The sequence below is a fragment of the Gallus gallus genome, chromosome 3 (genome assembly GCF_016699485.2).
Source record: "Gallus gallus isolate bGalGal1 chromosome 3, bGalGal1.mat.broiler.GRCg7b, whole genome shotgun sequence".
Lineage (NCBI taxonomy): Eukaryota > Metazoa > Chordata > Aves > Galliformes > Phasianidae > Gallus > Gallus gallus.
The window spans coordinates 96,145,942-96,161,647 of record NC_052534.1 but is presented as its reverse complement, the minus strand read 5'-3'; the positions used below and the strand labels follow the sequence as shown (position 1 = coordinate 96,161,647).

The window sequence follows — 15,706 nt, the reverse complement described above, 5'->3', positions numbered from 1 at the left end:
AATAAAACATGGCAGGGTTATTACTAGCATGCTATTAGCAGAGGCAGACTAGAGGGCTCCATAGATCTGGGGAGGTGGTGGGGGCAGAGAAAATGAAATAGGATATTCACTTTCCAGCAGCATGCAAAGGAAAGACTGCACATGATGAGACCAATGCCTGCTAGCTCAGGCCTCCAGAGGGAGGGTGTGAGCCCTTCTCAGACCTGGGGCTACAGAGGTGTGCAAGATCTTGTTCACAAAGAGTCTGTCTGATGAAGAGAGGCTGGAAGCAAAGAGAGGCCCCAGCCAAGTACAGTGCCAACAAGGCAGAAGTTCTGTACGGCTCCCAGTGATCAACAGAGGGACTGGGGAAGTCATGCAGCACTCACGCCAGCCAGGAGAGCTCTTGGTTGCTCTGGAAACAGTAACACTGCATATCACTTGCTATAGTCCCTTGAAATAATGTTCAGATGGCAGAAGGTTACAGAAACTGAGAAATCTTTCTTTGCAAACCCAGAGAAGCTCTTATAACAGCTTTCAGCTCAGCTCAGCTCTTGTAGTTTCCTTCACTGTTTCAGGTGATCTATGACTGGGAAAGGTGTTAATTCTTGAGGTCTTAAATGCATGAGGCAGAACAGTCAAACTACAGCACCCATCCAGCCTGTGAACAGACTTCACTACACTGCTGTATCCCAAAGGGGCACAATGAGAACAGCTCCATTTTCTGCTCACAGAAGGGTCGACTTGACAACAAAAGAAAAGCATAATGAGAAAACACAAAGATATTACAAGGGCTGATGAGGTATAACTTGAGCAAAAAACAAATGCCTTCACTTGCCCATATCAATTGCACTGCTCAAACAAAAGCTCCCTAAGCTGAGGAGCAGCCTTTCCCAAAGTGTCATTTGCACACTGACCCAACCTTACCTTGTCACAGAAGACTTTAATCTGGCAGTAGGCACGGTGCACAGGTTTGTTACTCCTGTTGTTGTAGCTGTAGGTGTCAATCTGAAGATTCAGGGGCAGGCCTTTAACTCCCTTCTGAGAAGAAAAGTCTGTGCTGAGGCAGTTCACAGAGATGAAAACCTGCAGAAGAGGAAAACAGTACTCATCAGCAGTGTCACACTGATTGCTCACTGGCCACTGAGCAACAGACTACACAGCAAGTGGAGATCTGGATGCTGGCCTTCACCCCTGCATGCAGGGCTCTCTATCTTCTGAGATTTGGGGTAAAAATCCATGAGAGACATCACTGCATTCCTAATTCTTTACCCAAGTCACGACAGGGGGCAAAGTCTCTTCAACAAGAGTGAATTTCAGTGAATTCTCAAGCTTTATGAGATCTCCATCCACCTTCCCCGGACATTTAGACCGGGCCTTTCTCCAGACACAATGCTCATTACTGGTGCATCTCACACGAAGCTGCAGGAGCTGCTGTAGGAATGCTGTCCCACCAACTAATCGGTTTCTTCTTTTGCTACTAAAGTGAAGCACCAGTCTGACGCTGTACAGAGAATGAGTGCCACCTCCCGGAGCCATCTCAGCACTGCAAAAATCCCTCGTTCATTTGCAAGTAGCGTATGGGTTTGATCAGGATCTGTGATTTTGCAAACTGCTTATCAAAGGCTTCTTCGCATAAGTTCTGCAACGTCCTTCTCAAGTTCTGACACCATGGGGGGAAAAGGAAATGCAACAACTATCAACAGATTAGGGATATGAGCTCTTATTTTCATATAAAGCAGTACTATAAAAACCCAAAAAGAAAAACCAAAGAACAGCGAGGCTGGCTGCCCAGCACTGCTGAGCACAACCCCTGGCACAACAGCCCAGCAAACAGCCGCTGCCCCTTCACCAGGACCTTGCTAACACCCTGCCGGGTCCCAATCCTGCAGGGAAACTGAAACATGTGAAACTATCTCCAGTAAACATCAGCAATCCACAACCACCTGCACGCCAAGCTCCAGGGCCTGGAACGGGCAGAGGGAGGGTGCTGGCAGCACTGCCACAGTGAGTGATTGCTCCAAGGAACCTGAAGAGATGCTCTCAGCTGCTCTGGAGCTGTGTCATCAGCTGCACGCGCAGTCTGGGTAATCGTGCTCCCTGAGCACTGGTTTTGTTTGTAAGAGAGCCTTAACTCTGCTGTCTGCATATTTTTTTTTTACATCTTTTCAATTTTAAATGTATGTACCCATTATGAATATTCACATGCAGCTGTCTTGTCTGCATGGGAAAGATGACTGCGTGCTGCGAGGAAACACACACCAGCAGCAGCTCCACACCTCCCACAGCCCCAGCATTCCTGCAAAGCCCCTTCCTGGAGTCCCACACCACTGCACCCCAAGAGACCAGGCACCCACAAAGCAGTGCCACATCTCCTCTGGCAAATTCAGGTCTGAGTGTGGGGCACTGCACCGGAAGAGGCCCCCAGGCCCGGCCTTACCAGCTATGCAAAGCACGCACAGCACTCCGGGCAAAAGGCGGCAGCCTTGGCACAACAGCTATGTGCTGCTGCGGCACAACTGCGTGGGGATCTCATGGGAACCTGGGATCAGCTGTCAGATGACAAAGATTATCCTCCTACTTGAAGTTCTCCTCATTTGATTAGTTCTGGCTTTGAAGAGTCGACTTCATTTCAATGCCATTTAAGTCCTCGGGACTCTGGGCGGGAGACGACAACCCAAACTTTGCGTCTCTCTCAGAGCCTGACTTCGCCCACTTGTACCAAACCACCCCAGTTAAAAGGGATCGTCTGCTTCTCCCAACCCATCCCGCAACCCTCAGCCCCATCGTGAGCCTGAAGTTGCTTCAAATTCCCACAAAAGGGGCGCTTCAGAGAACTGCTTTTCTAGGTTGGGCCAACACAGGCTTTGCTCAGGAAGATGTGGCTGTGCTCAGAGAGAAACGCGGGGCCGGGCGAGTGAGGCAGCCCTGTGAGGCAGCCCTGTGAGGCAGCCCTGTGAGGCAGCCCTGTGAGGCAGCCCTGTGAGGCAGCCCTGTGAGGCAGCCCTGTGAGGCAGCCCCATCCCCACCCCACAACTGCCAGAAGAAAGAAAAACGTAACCGCAGAAGTTGCTCCACGTCTTCAGCCTGCTGAGCAAGATTCCTTTTCATGTGTCCAACCTATTTTCCTAAGGGCAGTTCCGCATTCTCAGCTATATTAAGATTTGCTGTTACTTTAAAAAAAAAAACAAAAAAAAAGCAACCATTTTCATCTCACCTCCCAAGATTCAACATCAAGACGGCGCTTAAAAATAGAGCGCTGTCAAGCCCAAGCACTTACAAACATGAGTCAAACCCTCAAAAGTTAGGCAGATTTTCTTTAAAGATCTGGAAAAGGATTAGAAACCTGCTCCCGAGTTGTATTTTGCTTGCTTAGCAGTTAAGCCCTTGGTGTATATTGAATCATATTTCCAGGCTTTGCCAGGCTTTATTTTTTGTTGCCGTTGTTATGAATGAAAGCTGACGAATAGCTCTGCACAGCGGTGTTTGAGATGGAACACCAACCAACAAAGCCTGCAAGCCGGGACACAATGGTGTGTGTCACATTCAGTGACATTCGCCCCAACGCACTCCAGACCTCCCAGGGTCAGCACCATGCAGCCACAGGGCAGGTGAGCAGCAGCCCAGCCCTGCAGAAGGAACAAACGGAGGCCCGGGGATGAAAGCAGCTGCTTAGAGATCGCGCTGGAAGGCGGTGTGGGAAGAGCACAGACCTCCTGACTTCCTGGGCTGTTCCAACCACCCAACCGCTCACAGCTGCGGAGGAACGCGCTGTGTCTGTGGTCAGAGCTGCGAGAGGCCATCTTCAGTTGGAACTGTGCAGAAAAAACTAATCTGGCTGCTCTGCTGCACGCCCTCAAGGTAGGGCAGCAGAGACAGCCAAGTTCTTTCCACGCAGCACCTTTTTCCTAACGAGATCTGCCTTTCAAATAAACCAGGAAAAACAGGCGTAATTAAAGGGCAATCAGAGCGCTGCAGGAACCTCGCTGTCAGCGAGATGAAAGATGTCTTTATAACATGAAGGCTTGCATACCTACATCTCCTCTCCTTGGTTTATCTTGGACGCGGCGCTCTTTGGTCACACAAGAAGCACCAGCAATTTTGCTTAGTCCAAAGGCTACATACGCAGAAGCTTTAGATGAGATGTCACTTCGCACAGTCTGCTCTTACCCACTGCAGAGCAAAGCTGAAAGGGATCCTGGGGCTGGTAGAGGTAAAGGCAGGCTGCGTGGATGGGAACCAGCTCTGCCCAGTCCCCAGCACCACACGTGGTAGAACCTGCAGTAAGGTCACAGAACACATCTCCACTCATGCCATGGATTTCCTTCTGAATTATAGCCCTAGACAGATGGGCTTGGGACCATCCTTGTCTGATTACCTTGCTCCCTGCTACTTAGTTTTTTTTAAACAGAATAGAGCTAAATTGCATTCAACTCCTCCTATTAATGCTCCATTATGGTTTTTGTAATCAGAAGATAAAGACACTGCTCAATAATCCAAGTCCATTTCTCTCCTCATTTCAGAGGAAAAATCAGTTTTCTAGCACTCTTAGGTAAGCAAAAGCCTCTCATTTTAATGTTATACTGAACTTGAGCCTATCAGGATGCTTGAGACTTTGGTTCACTGTATTTGGAGAGAATACAAAGCCCGGAGTCTACAACATACCCAAAAAGGGACAGGTTAAACTGCAATAAGCTGCTTCCTTGGGAATGCAGTATAAACCATTCTTCTCGATCTTGGCCCACTAGTTCCAGTGTTCTGCCCAAGATGCAGCAGGCAAAGGGATTCCAGTGTATCCCGTTCCCATAACACCAAGGCACAGTCTCACTGCAGATGGCTCACCAGACTCCCTGCTCCCAGAACCAGCCTGGGGCCTCACAGACCTCACCCAACAGGACCCACTGGGTCCGTGCTGCACTGCACTCCGCTTTCCCTCGGTGCAGCAAGCTCATTCCTGTGGTCTCTGGCTGGGGAAGGCAGCAGTTGCTGTACAGTTGACTTTATCTCTGTGTTAATTTCACTTTTTGTAGAACAGAGAGCCACGGAACCCCTCAACCGAACTAACCTGAAGAGGAACCTTCGAGGCTTCCACACAAGATTAAAAACCAGGGGAACAAATAAGGTGAAGGATGCACCTAACCTACATAAAAGAGTGTGGTTTGGACCAGCGGATTCGGACCTGCCTGCCAGCAGGAGCTCTGGGAATGTCAGTTCCAAGTCTGAGAGCTGCCTAGTTGCGTGGTGACCCACAGATGCACGCAGCCGCATGGTCACCGCACTCCTTGCTGGATAGCTGGAGGAACAGCCTGAGGCCCAAATTCCACAGACAGCTCATTTATCAGCCATCCGCCAAAGAAAAATTACCCAGAAGCCCAAAGGTCAGTATTTAAGTGCTGATGGCTGAAAGCACACTGGTTCTCTGAAGGCTTTGCTAAATACAGATGTGAACGAGAAAAATAAAGGGGTCTTCCCTAAAGGCGCAAGCACACGGATGTGTGCAGGATAGACCTTAAAGTGCTCAATCCCACTGAGCTGGATGCAAACCTTCTCTAGCCCCAGAGCCTTATAAATGACACCAGTGCAGCCCCAAGAGGCAGAGTGCCATGCTAACGTGGCCTTGTGGCTTCCAGGAGCGGAGCTGGGCCGTGGTCAGGCAGCTGGCAGCACAGGCAGGGCAAGCATGGGTCTGCCTGCACACATCCATGAAGGTACAGCCCAGGAAAGCAGTGCTGGGTAGGCTGCTCTTCCTTTCAAAGGAGGAAGGAAAAAAAAAAAAAGCTTGGTACCGATCACCTGAGAGGTCGCTAATCTTGCTGCTCTCACATTTGTTTCTTCACCTCCCACATGCACCACAGGTTTTGCATCAGCAGGATGAGAGCCAAGACAGAGATAAAAATTGGGCAACTCATGCACCTGTGGGCTCCCCAGCCGCCTCCTGCCTCCAGGATCGGACGCTCCAAATAAGGGTTGTCTGGCAGATCCATGATAGGGCCGCATCCGCTTCGGCTCCATGAGACCCAGCGCCGCCCTGCTGGGAGCCCAAGGAATTCGTTTGCATTCAAAGCCTCCAAAGCCCAATCTGGGCGACTGGCACAACACACAGCGTGGGTCCCACACCCTGCCAAGCAAGGCGGAGTGAGAAACATTACCCGGTCTTAGATAAAAGAACATCCTCCTTGCAAGCCTGTTCCGTCAACAGAATGAAAATGCATAGTAATGAAAGGAAAATACATATTCCGACTCACAAAGAGCAACACTGATTGCTATTCCAACATGTGGTGTGAGCATTTCCTTGCCCCAGAACATGGGAAAACCAGGGATAGAGGTTCCCATTCCTACAGTGCACCCCCCCGCCCCATACTCTGATAAGATAAAGATGCAGCCCAGGTGTTGCTCTCATTGGAGTGGGTGGAAGGAAAATAAAAGCAGCAGTTTGGCAAAGGAAAGAAAAAAACCACAAAAATAAAGCAATACGTTGAAAAAAAATCTGGAAGAATGAAGTCTACGACGGCACAAAAATGGCTGAAGAGGAAGTTTTGCAATCAGGTATGAAAGGAATGGAGTTCTAATCATCACCACCCAGCTCTGTCCACAGAAAAGCTTCTGCAGGAAGGTTTCTGCTTTGGCTTTAAGAGACATGCTGTGAGCTCCACATTGGAAGCCCAGAAAGGTGGTGGAGTTCAAGATGCCAAGTTCTGGAGGAACGACTCTTAGCTGAAGAACTGCTTCTGATTTGCAGTGTTTAAAATAAAGGGCAACAGACACTTGGATTCAGATAACCCAGCACAGAGAACGGAGAGGCCTGTGTTAGCAGGCATGTGGGCAAGGCTTGCTGTGACTTTCCTCCATCCCTGCTCCTACAGCAGTACGTACTTGTGCACCGAACTACTTGTGGTCTGTAGCCTTGGCTTCAAACCAATATCTTTCCTTTAAGTATGTTTGACTCATCACATTTCATAGTTTCATTTCCAACTAACCAAACCTGTACCTCCTCAGTGCTGCTGAAGGTGGCAACACCTTCTTTAATGAGGCATATGACTGCTGTTTCATTACAATGGCATCCATATAAATGCATGCAATATTCATCAATCAGAAAAGTTGAAGTTTTTCCTACAGGTGAAGATTGTGCTAGAATAAACTCCTAAAATAAACCAATAGTGTACACCCCAGCCTTACTTCAAGTTATAGCAAAAGACCCTCCCTCTCCAAAGAGTGGGCTCACCTAACAAGAACCTGCCCAGGAGCTGCAGTTGACACGCGTGAGGACCTGTTGGAAGACCACCCTCATTGGAAAACTACTATTTTTAAAGGCTGACTCCAATTGGCTTCCAATTACTTTATAGGACTGTTTCACTCTTCTTGGACAAGAAAAAATGAAACAACATTTAATAACTCTGTAATTCAGAGCATCACTTTAGAGAAAGCACAGCATCTTCGCTTCAGTGGAAAGAGCCAAAAGCTCTACCACAGTGTTCTCCAGCCCTAAAGCTGCTGTTACACCCTGACTATGCACCTCATTTTAGTAGAAAGGGTCTTTCACACACAGAGCCTGGCTTACAATGCCTTTTTTTGTTTTTGGAGGGAAGGAGTGGGAGGACAATAGGGCCCTTAATGTGCAGTGACATCACTTTTGGCTGCAGTCCTACCATCCAGCCTAAAGCAAGCAGACAGAAGCCCTCCACGGGGCCCTGCTCAGGAGCCACCGACTTTCAGAAAGACCCACTGGCAAGCATGGAAGGCTGCCTCCAACACCAGCAGGGACCTGTGGTTCACACAAACACATAGACTGTCAAAGACACGATTGCCATGAAGACACCAGCTTGCTTTACTGTGTTCTGCCCAGCAGTCTTCTGCTGAGTTGCAGCTTGGGCTGTCAGCCAAACAGGTTGGGAACAGAGCTGCTGCAGAGCGTGCACAGCAGAGGTGCTGGCAGCAGGGCAGCAAGCCTGGAGCGAGCCAGCTCAGTGCTGAACTGTGCGGCTGAGCCCCTCTGCAGAGCCCCCAGCCCAGAGCAGAGCACGCTGCCTTGCCTGGGGCAGACACAGGGCAGGAGATCAGACAGCACCCAGCAAAGCTGGATCCAGCAAAGCCAGTTAACCGTGGGGAAACTGATCTGTCCAGATTGTTCAACTGTCACTGACTTAAGAGCAGGCCATGTCTCCAGGCCAAGGTTAAGGGAGAGAGAATTTGTTTCACAGCCTAACGGCTAACAGGACAGTGGCTAACATTAAGAACAGAGCAGCAGGGAAGACTCGTAAGAAATGTATATTTAACCATGCACACATTGACTATTCTCACAGAATCATTATGATTGGAGAAGACCACTAAGATCAACTAGTCCAATGACCAACTCAGCAACACGCCCACTAACAACGTCCTTAAGTGTTCACTGGAATAGGTTGCCCAAGGAGGTGGTGGATGCCCCATCCCTGGAGGCATTCAAGGCCAGGCTGGATGTGGCTCTGGGCAGCCTGGTCTGCTGGTTGGTGACCCTGCACGTAGCAGGGGGTTGGAACTCGATGATCATTTTGGTCCTTTTCAACCCAGCTCATTCTACGATTCCATGATTCTAAGTGCCACATACAACTTTTCCATGAAAATCTCCAGGGACAGCGACTCCACCAGTTCCCTGGGCAAGACCTCTACTGGGTACCAACCAAAAGAAGAATCAGGCATGCTGTGTAGTTTTGAGAAGAGATGGTTCTCAGTCCCGAAAACTCAACTTGGATCTACAATTACTTCTTCCTGGCTGCCAGATGGAGTTAAATACACAAACAGAACAACAAAAAGAGCAGCAAGAACAGGATTTCTCTCTCCTAAGTTAAGAAGCTGACTTCAAAGAACATCAAATCAATGGGGAATGGCAGACACCTCCACAGAAAGCTCCATCCCAGCTCTAGACACCCCATCCCCAATAAAGGGACAGAAGCAAAAGGCAACAGGCTTGTGTTCACACACCTAAAAGCTGTTAGCAGAAAAATAATTCTGCCCTGACTGTCTGGCCAGGGAGGCAGAGGCCCAGGATAGGGTGGGAAGCTGTTTGAAGTCTCGGAAAGCCTCAGGGTAACTCCAGCATTACCTGTTGCGTGCAAGCGAGTGTATCAGCTACACATCTTTGTCAGACTCATCAGACTACGCGTCCACCCAACTGGGACTGCTCCCGACAAGCTGTGCTGACTTTCCTAAATACCCAATTCAACAGTTCACCACTTTGTCAGCTATATTCCCAGTTCCCTTTCGAAACCTGGTCGTCTTCTCCCCACCCTCAGCTCCCTTCACTGCCTCAGAGCAGGGAAACTTAAGATCCTGGGCCCTTTCCAGTTCAAACACATTTGCAAAAGCCACAGAGCGCTCACTACACTGCTATTCCACAGGCTGGCCATTTCCAGCAACTTCTGTGCTGTCCTGAAAGAACAGAAGAGGGCAGAGAGGAGCCACTAGAAACAAGTACAGAACACGCCTGAAATCCATAGACTCAAATTCCAGAGTGGGAAAAGCCTGTTGTATATGAAATACTCCTGTCCCCGCACACATGGGATGACCTAACAGCACACAAAATGCAGCCAGCTGCATGATAACTCCAGCTGCTTCAAGCAGGACCTGCCTGCTACAGCTCATGTCCAGTGCCCTGGAATCACACTCAGCTCTCCTAGCTGGGAGATACTTTTTCCAGGTGAGAAACATTCACTGATGAAAGGACTGCTGACATCTTCCCTTTCCATCCTCCAGCTCTGCAGCTGCAACATATGCACATCCTCCTTCACACAGAGTGAACATAGTTGTTATTATTTGAAAACAGTGTTTCTTCACCAGAAAGTTGTGCATTACCAACTCCTCAATGTCTTCAGGGGACCAGCAAACCATTCTCTCAGGCAGCAAGGTGACAGAGAGCACAGATAAAGCGGTGGTAGAGGCCTGATGCTCCTACAGAGCCCCACACAGCAAGGGCTAGCACAAGAATGGAAGGCAAATTCTCATAAGACTCTGGTCCCAGAGCTGCTACGGGCAATTTCTTGTGAAGATATGCTATTTCTGCCTTAGGACTTCTGACACGCACCCAGAGTCCTGGGTCCCTACATGAGTAATTGCACCAGAAACCTCAGATGCAGAGCCCTGCACCACTCTACTAAGCTGTACAGGACCGGATCCTTCCCACAGCAAACTGGAATCAAGAGCAAGAGGGAAAGGAGAGAAGCAGCAACCCCGAAAGAATCCTCTGGCTCTAGTCCAGGTAACTCCAGGGCTCAGGAAACAAGTTTCTAATAATCGAGGCTTGCTGACTGGTTAAACATACTATCTATGCAACACTGCTGTTATTAAAACACAAGACTGTATTTATTACTGTAAAGGACTTTCTGCAGCATCAGAAATTCAGCTCTCTTTATTCTCAGTTCCTCATATACTTGAAGACTATTGTTTGAGGAAGAAAAAAAGAAAGGAGATTGAGAGAGTACGAGAGAGAGTGCACGTGTATGCAAGGTAAATGAACCATGCAATAAAAATTGTTGAAATTGGCTCAGGCATCTCCTGATAAGATCACAGGAGTTGAGAAAGAGCTGCAGCTCACGGATGAGAAATCCAACCATTGACAAAATGCATCCACTAAGGAAAAAAGATAATAAAGCTAAATAGACATTTAAACACACAGAGCACTTGTTAGAAACGAAGCTTGGACCCAGAGTATTTCTATCTTAAGATCTGGCTTCCAGGAGCTATCAACAGTGCCTTCTCCATATTCATACCAACCAGCACCGAAAGCACATGGATACTGTGCTGAAAGGAAGGAAATTTGCCTCACATAGCCATAAAACCAGTCTCAGTCACAACCTCCCAAACCAATTAATCCCATAAATATTCGCCATGAGATGAAATACAACTTTGAAGGTCCTCAGACGTTTTCAAGCTGTTATTGCAGGTTAGTAGTGAAATTACCAATAACTAAGCCACTCATTCTGGTGCCCGCAGAGCACCTGGGCAATAAACACCCGCACCAGCTTCAAAATAGATACACTCAAATTCATCAGTTACGTGCTGACAAACCTGTTTAAAAGGTTTGGTTCATCTTTTGGTTCACCTAGATGAATACTGCTGTACCCACTAAAACCAGAGTCTCTGCCTGGACATGCCAAGGATGACACGGTGGAGCTGTTGAACAGTTTGCTCCTCTGTTCACAGAGGAAACACTGAATCCGGAGCATCTACATTGATTGCCCATTGCCAGTTTAATAGGGCTGCCCTGAGGGGTAAAATCAGGAGAAAATTACTAGGCTGTCAGCTGGTGGGACAGGAGAGCTTTCCTCAGGATGGTCACCAGGTTCTCAGAGTCAGCTCTATGCACTGCTTCTTGGTTATGTTCTTGTGAAGCAAAGAGTAAAGCTTGCAATAGCAACAAGCTCAGTGCAGCAACAACACCTCGTGTCTCTTGCAGAGCACAGCAGCAAACACAGCTCTAGAAGGATCTTTGCATTCGCTGTCAAGAGCTCCAATGTGCCCCCTACTAGGGCTCTCCCTAGACGTGGCACTGCAGCCTCCAGAAGCTCTCCTCACAATGATGGTGACTAGCACAAGATACTAGCAAGAGAACAGTCAATTCACAAAAAACAAAGGAACCCCCTCCCAAATTGTGAAGAAAATTGTCAGCCCAGGCAGTAAAGAAATTCTCCAAAGAAGACTTCTGCATTGCAACTCCTGCAACAAAGTGCAGGAAATGACCTGGGAACTGAGGATACTGCATCTCTCTGACCTGCTATCATGCCAGCTAGAAGACACGAGTCCCTTCCAAATAATGGAATGGCTTCAAACAGCCACAGTTCTCTATAACCTAGGAAAGCTGCCTGTACTTGCACACCGACTGTAGTGCCCAGCAAAAAGATGAAAACAAAGTTCACCAGGAGGCTGCTCTACCTTTAAATAGGTCACGGTGCATTGGGGCCTGTGGTTTCAGCAACACATACTTTGTTAGCTCAACAGCAGCAGCTACTCCCTCAACGTGAGCCCATCATCACAACCTTAACTCCTAAGAAATTGCCCTCCCTGCTTCCTACCAAGGGAATGCGCTGCTGCTGAGTCCAGTTACACTCAATCCCACCTCTAGTATCACTTCATCCGCTCAGGAAAAGTTCTGTCCTTCCTTTTGTTGGTGCTTGTCTTTCAACAGACAATTTTGCCAAGAACCTTAGAGCAGTTGCAAAGCTCTCCGCAGTTGCACATAGAAACCCTCTTAAGAAATAGCCAGGAGGTTTTGCCTAACATAAGAGCGTAAACAAACTTGTTACATGCTAATCACTGGGTAGGCCACACACCCTTCTCCTCCCCCCACGCCGTGATTCCACTGAAAGGACAGGAAATAAAACCATGGTCACGTACCTTTGCTTCCTCGTTGATGTCCCAAGTGAAGGATATGGCATTGTATGCGATCTCTTCAATGTTACTGATGGTGTTGAAGCTCTCCTTGTAGTCAGCTGTTAGAAGAAAAAGAAGTGTGAAGAAGAGGTGATATCACCCAGAGTTCTTAATACATACACAGCAGCAAAAAGCTGCACCTCCTCAGCAACACCTTGGGGGCAAAGGAAGGTGAATTGCATTTAAGAATGGATCACTAAGAAGTTTGGAAATGGCTCTCAGATCAAAAACCAAACATAAAACCCACCATAAAACCAAAACCCCACGCACGTTGGGAGAGGAAAATGGGGCACTCGCAGAAAATCCCAACCAGAAACTCCGGTGAGAAAGGCAGACATCATAGATATTGCATGTCCTGAGTCATGAGCTGCTATGTACGGGAAACTCTGTACGGCAATGGTAAAAGCTCTCAATAAAACTCATCCAATAACAAACAAAGATTTGCATGTACGTCTGCTTTAAGTGCCAAGTGATTAATCCCCGCTTTTATTCGCAGAAGGAAGACTCAGAGTACAACCTAGTTTTCTGCCAGAGAAGGCTGGAAGGTGGCCAGCCACAGCCTTATCTAGAGGCAAGTGGAAATTTGCAGCGTTCTCCTTTTTTTTGTTCGTGAACCAAAGGCCAGTTGTGAGCAAACCTCACTACAGTTGAGGTACTTCCTACAAGGATCTTACCCTTTGAAAAAGTACAACATCTAGGACAGCCACAGAGCCTGTAAGACGCAATTTAGCTACAGCCACCAAGATTCATGCCTATAGCAACTGTAATCTGGAGAGGGTCATCAGATCACCCAATGCAAGTCTCCAAACTCAGCTCATTCATGAACCAAATAAAACCTTCCAGAAATCCAGCCTCGGTAAGGAGTCCTAAAAACTACATTAGCTCAATCAGAAGCACCCTCCAGTCTTCCAGATAAGTTACAGAGTTGAAAGCATAATGCAAAGACTCTTTAAAACAACAAAGCTTTAGCAGAAAATCCATGCCAATGAATTAAGTTTGGAGTTTGACATCAGCAAGAAGTGTTTCTTTACCTATGTCAATGCATCTTTGTTTGGCTGTGTGTTGTCTTGAGTGCCAGTATTTCCAGTGCCGGAGCTGATCTTCTCTTGTTTTGTCTTCAGCAAACACTACCATGATGACACTCTAAAAGGAGAGGGGGAGGGCAGAAGATTAAAGAAAATAAAACACAAACATGTGAAAGAGAAAAGGCCACAGAGTACATTTGTTTTGGAAGTTCTCCTGGGTATCAAGTTTTCCGCATTAGGCTTTCCAAAGTAATGTAGCACAGTACACCTGGCACACAACAGGAAGGCAGACAGCAGTGTTTTCTGGGTCATAAACAGATGAGCAGAACTGCCCTCTTAACTGGAGTTCATGAATCTCATTCCAGGTGTTGCATCACTTTTACACAAGTGCTGACAATGCTTCTTAGCAGACTGAGCCAAGATAGGTTGGTCTGGAAGTAGGTGGACAGCAAAGGAATGAACACTGACGTAACAGAGCTGGTAAGCTGCCCTTAGTGCTGATACTCCAGTTTAGATTACTGCGCTTTGGGAGAGTTTAAGGCTACCACCACACACATCCCTCTTTCCCAAGAAACCACAAGAGCTGCCACTCACGCGGACTTTACTGATGGGGTGATGGATTCCTTCACTGCTGCTGACTTCTTTCAGTGTGATTGGGTAAAACTGACCCTTATTTAGGTAAGTCATCGTGCTGTCCCCAGGTTTCTGTCGAAGGGACTTGGAGGCTTCCAGAGTATATTCAAAGTTATTCCTACGAAGCAAAGATGGCAGTGATTGGTAAGGCACTTTCCTGGAAAGCTGATTAAACGCTCTACATTTAATTTGGAGAAATTCCAAAGTCATTAGTTGACTCACTAAGCCATCAATAGACAAGTAGGCTGGAAAACAGGATGAGCCCCTTCATAAACTATGTTCTTCATGAATGAAGATTTAAAGAGAAATTCCTCGCAAGCTAAATCCCAAGTCATAGCAGGAGGCAAGTCTGGAAGCTCCTTATTCCATCTCAGAGCAGCAAGCTGCTCTCATGGAATAGGGAACTACTAGCAATTGATTCACAAGCTAATAAGCCATTCAGTGGCCACGGTCTCCTCTTCCCTCTTGGTCAACTGCAACTAACCTAACAACTATGTTATTCTCCTCCACTGAAGTTCATGGAAGTTTCATGCTTCCTATTTCAGCTGTAGGTTTCCAGCAGGGAGAGAGGAAGGCAAGGAAGTGAATGGAAGCCAGCTGAGATCACTGACAGACAGCGCTGCATCCCCTTATGGGACAGGAAGTCCTTACAAGGACAGCAACTGAAACAGGGTGCTGTTTCCAAGCCCACAGGTATTTTTCCTTAAAGATGTAGGCACGATTTTCAACTATGAAATAAGCAAGTACTGTCTGTGCTTCTGAATTCCACAGTCCCCAGTGCCTGACAGAGACTCGGCACAGAAGGGAGTGAGCTTGGCCAAACCAATGCTAAGAAAACAAGAGGGAAGGGGCAGAGAGAGAGGCTTGAAGCATTACCCTGAAATGCTGTCAAAAACATAATCTTCTGAGTTCATGTTGGCCATCCGGAGATTCAATTCAGCAGGAAAGAAAACCTGGGGTAGACAAAAAACAAATCAACACAACTAACACAGCAGCAACAACGGAAGTCAGGATTATACAGATAGGTGTTATCACAGAACTCCTGGCAGGCAAGCTGATCACCAAGTAACAATTGATTTCTGGCCTGCGAAAGCAGGACACCAGAACAGGGTTTCAACCAAAAACTTTCGGGTGCCATTTAAGCACAACATCTCACACGTCTCCTTAGTCAGATTATGGCAACATTTAAAAGCTTTCCCAAGTCTCAAAGAAAGAGCACAGCTATGTCCTCAGTGCACGTCTTTAGAATAAATAAAATCAAAACACGGTTGCTCTCTTGTCAGTTGATAAGACAGAACAAAACACGTGGATTTTCATCCAAGTTTACCTCACAGCCAAGGCCCCAACTACTGTTTGTTTTCCACTGACACACACTACACCTAGAAACCAGCAGCGAGGGAGCTTATAAACAGTCACTTCAGCTAGGTACCTGCACAGGCCCTGCTGAGCACTGAACTCTCTCTTGCAAAACCTAGCCCAGTGCTGTGGATCAAGATAACTATTTCCACACTCTGCAAGCCAACAGCTCTGTCACCAGTAGGATTAGTCATTTGCTTTTGATAACGATTTCGTGTTGTATGGGTTTTACGTACAAGGTTATACCTATGTACCCCTCTGAGAAAATCTTCTAAATCACTGGGCACATCTCTGCCTTATATTACAAAAGC

At 47.5% G+C, this 15,706-nt stretch overlaps 1 protein-coding gene across 5 annotated transcripts in view; it reads right to left on the bottom strand.

Annotated features, from left to right (window-relative positions):
- GRHL1 (grainyhead like transcription factor 1) overlaps nucleotides 1-15,706 on the bottom strand; it is a 38,670-nt gene that overhangs the window by 15,013 nt on the left and 7,951 nt on the right. For all 5 annotated transcript variants that reach the window (XM_015276077.4, XM_015276080.4, XM_046939502.1 and 2 more), the window contains exons 5-9: nucleotides 14,916-14,992; nucleotides 14,001-14,157; nucleotides 13,413-13,524; nucleotides 12,346-12,440; nucleotides 907-1,065 (exon numbers count right to left, since the gene is read on the bottom strand). In XM_015276077.4, the coding sequence (XP_015131563.1) occupies nucleotides 907-1,065; nucleotides 12,346-12,440; nucleotides 13,413-13,524; nucleotides 14,001-14,157; nucleotides 14,916-14,992 (600 nt within the window). The remainder of the gene's footprint in view (nucleotides 1-906; nucleotides 1,066-12,345; nucleotides 12,441-13,412; nucleotides 13,525-14,000; nucleotides 14,158-14,915; nucleotides 14,993-15,706) is intronic.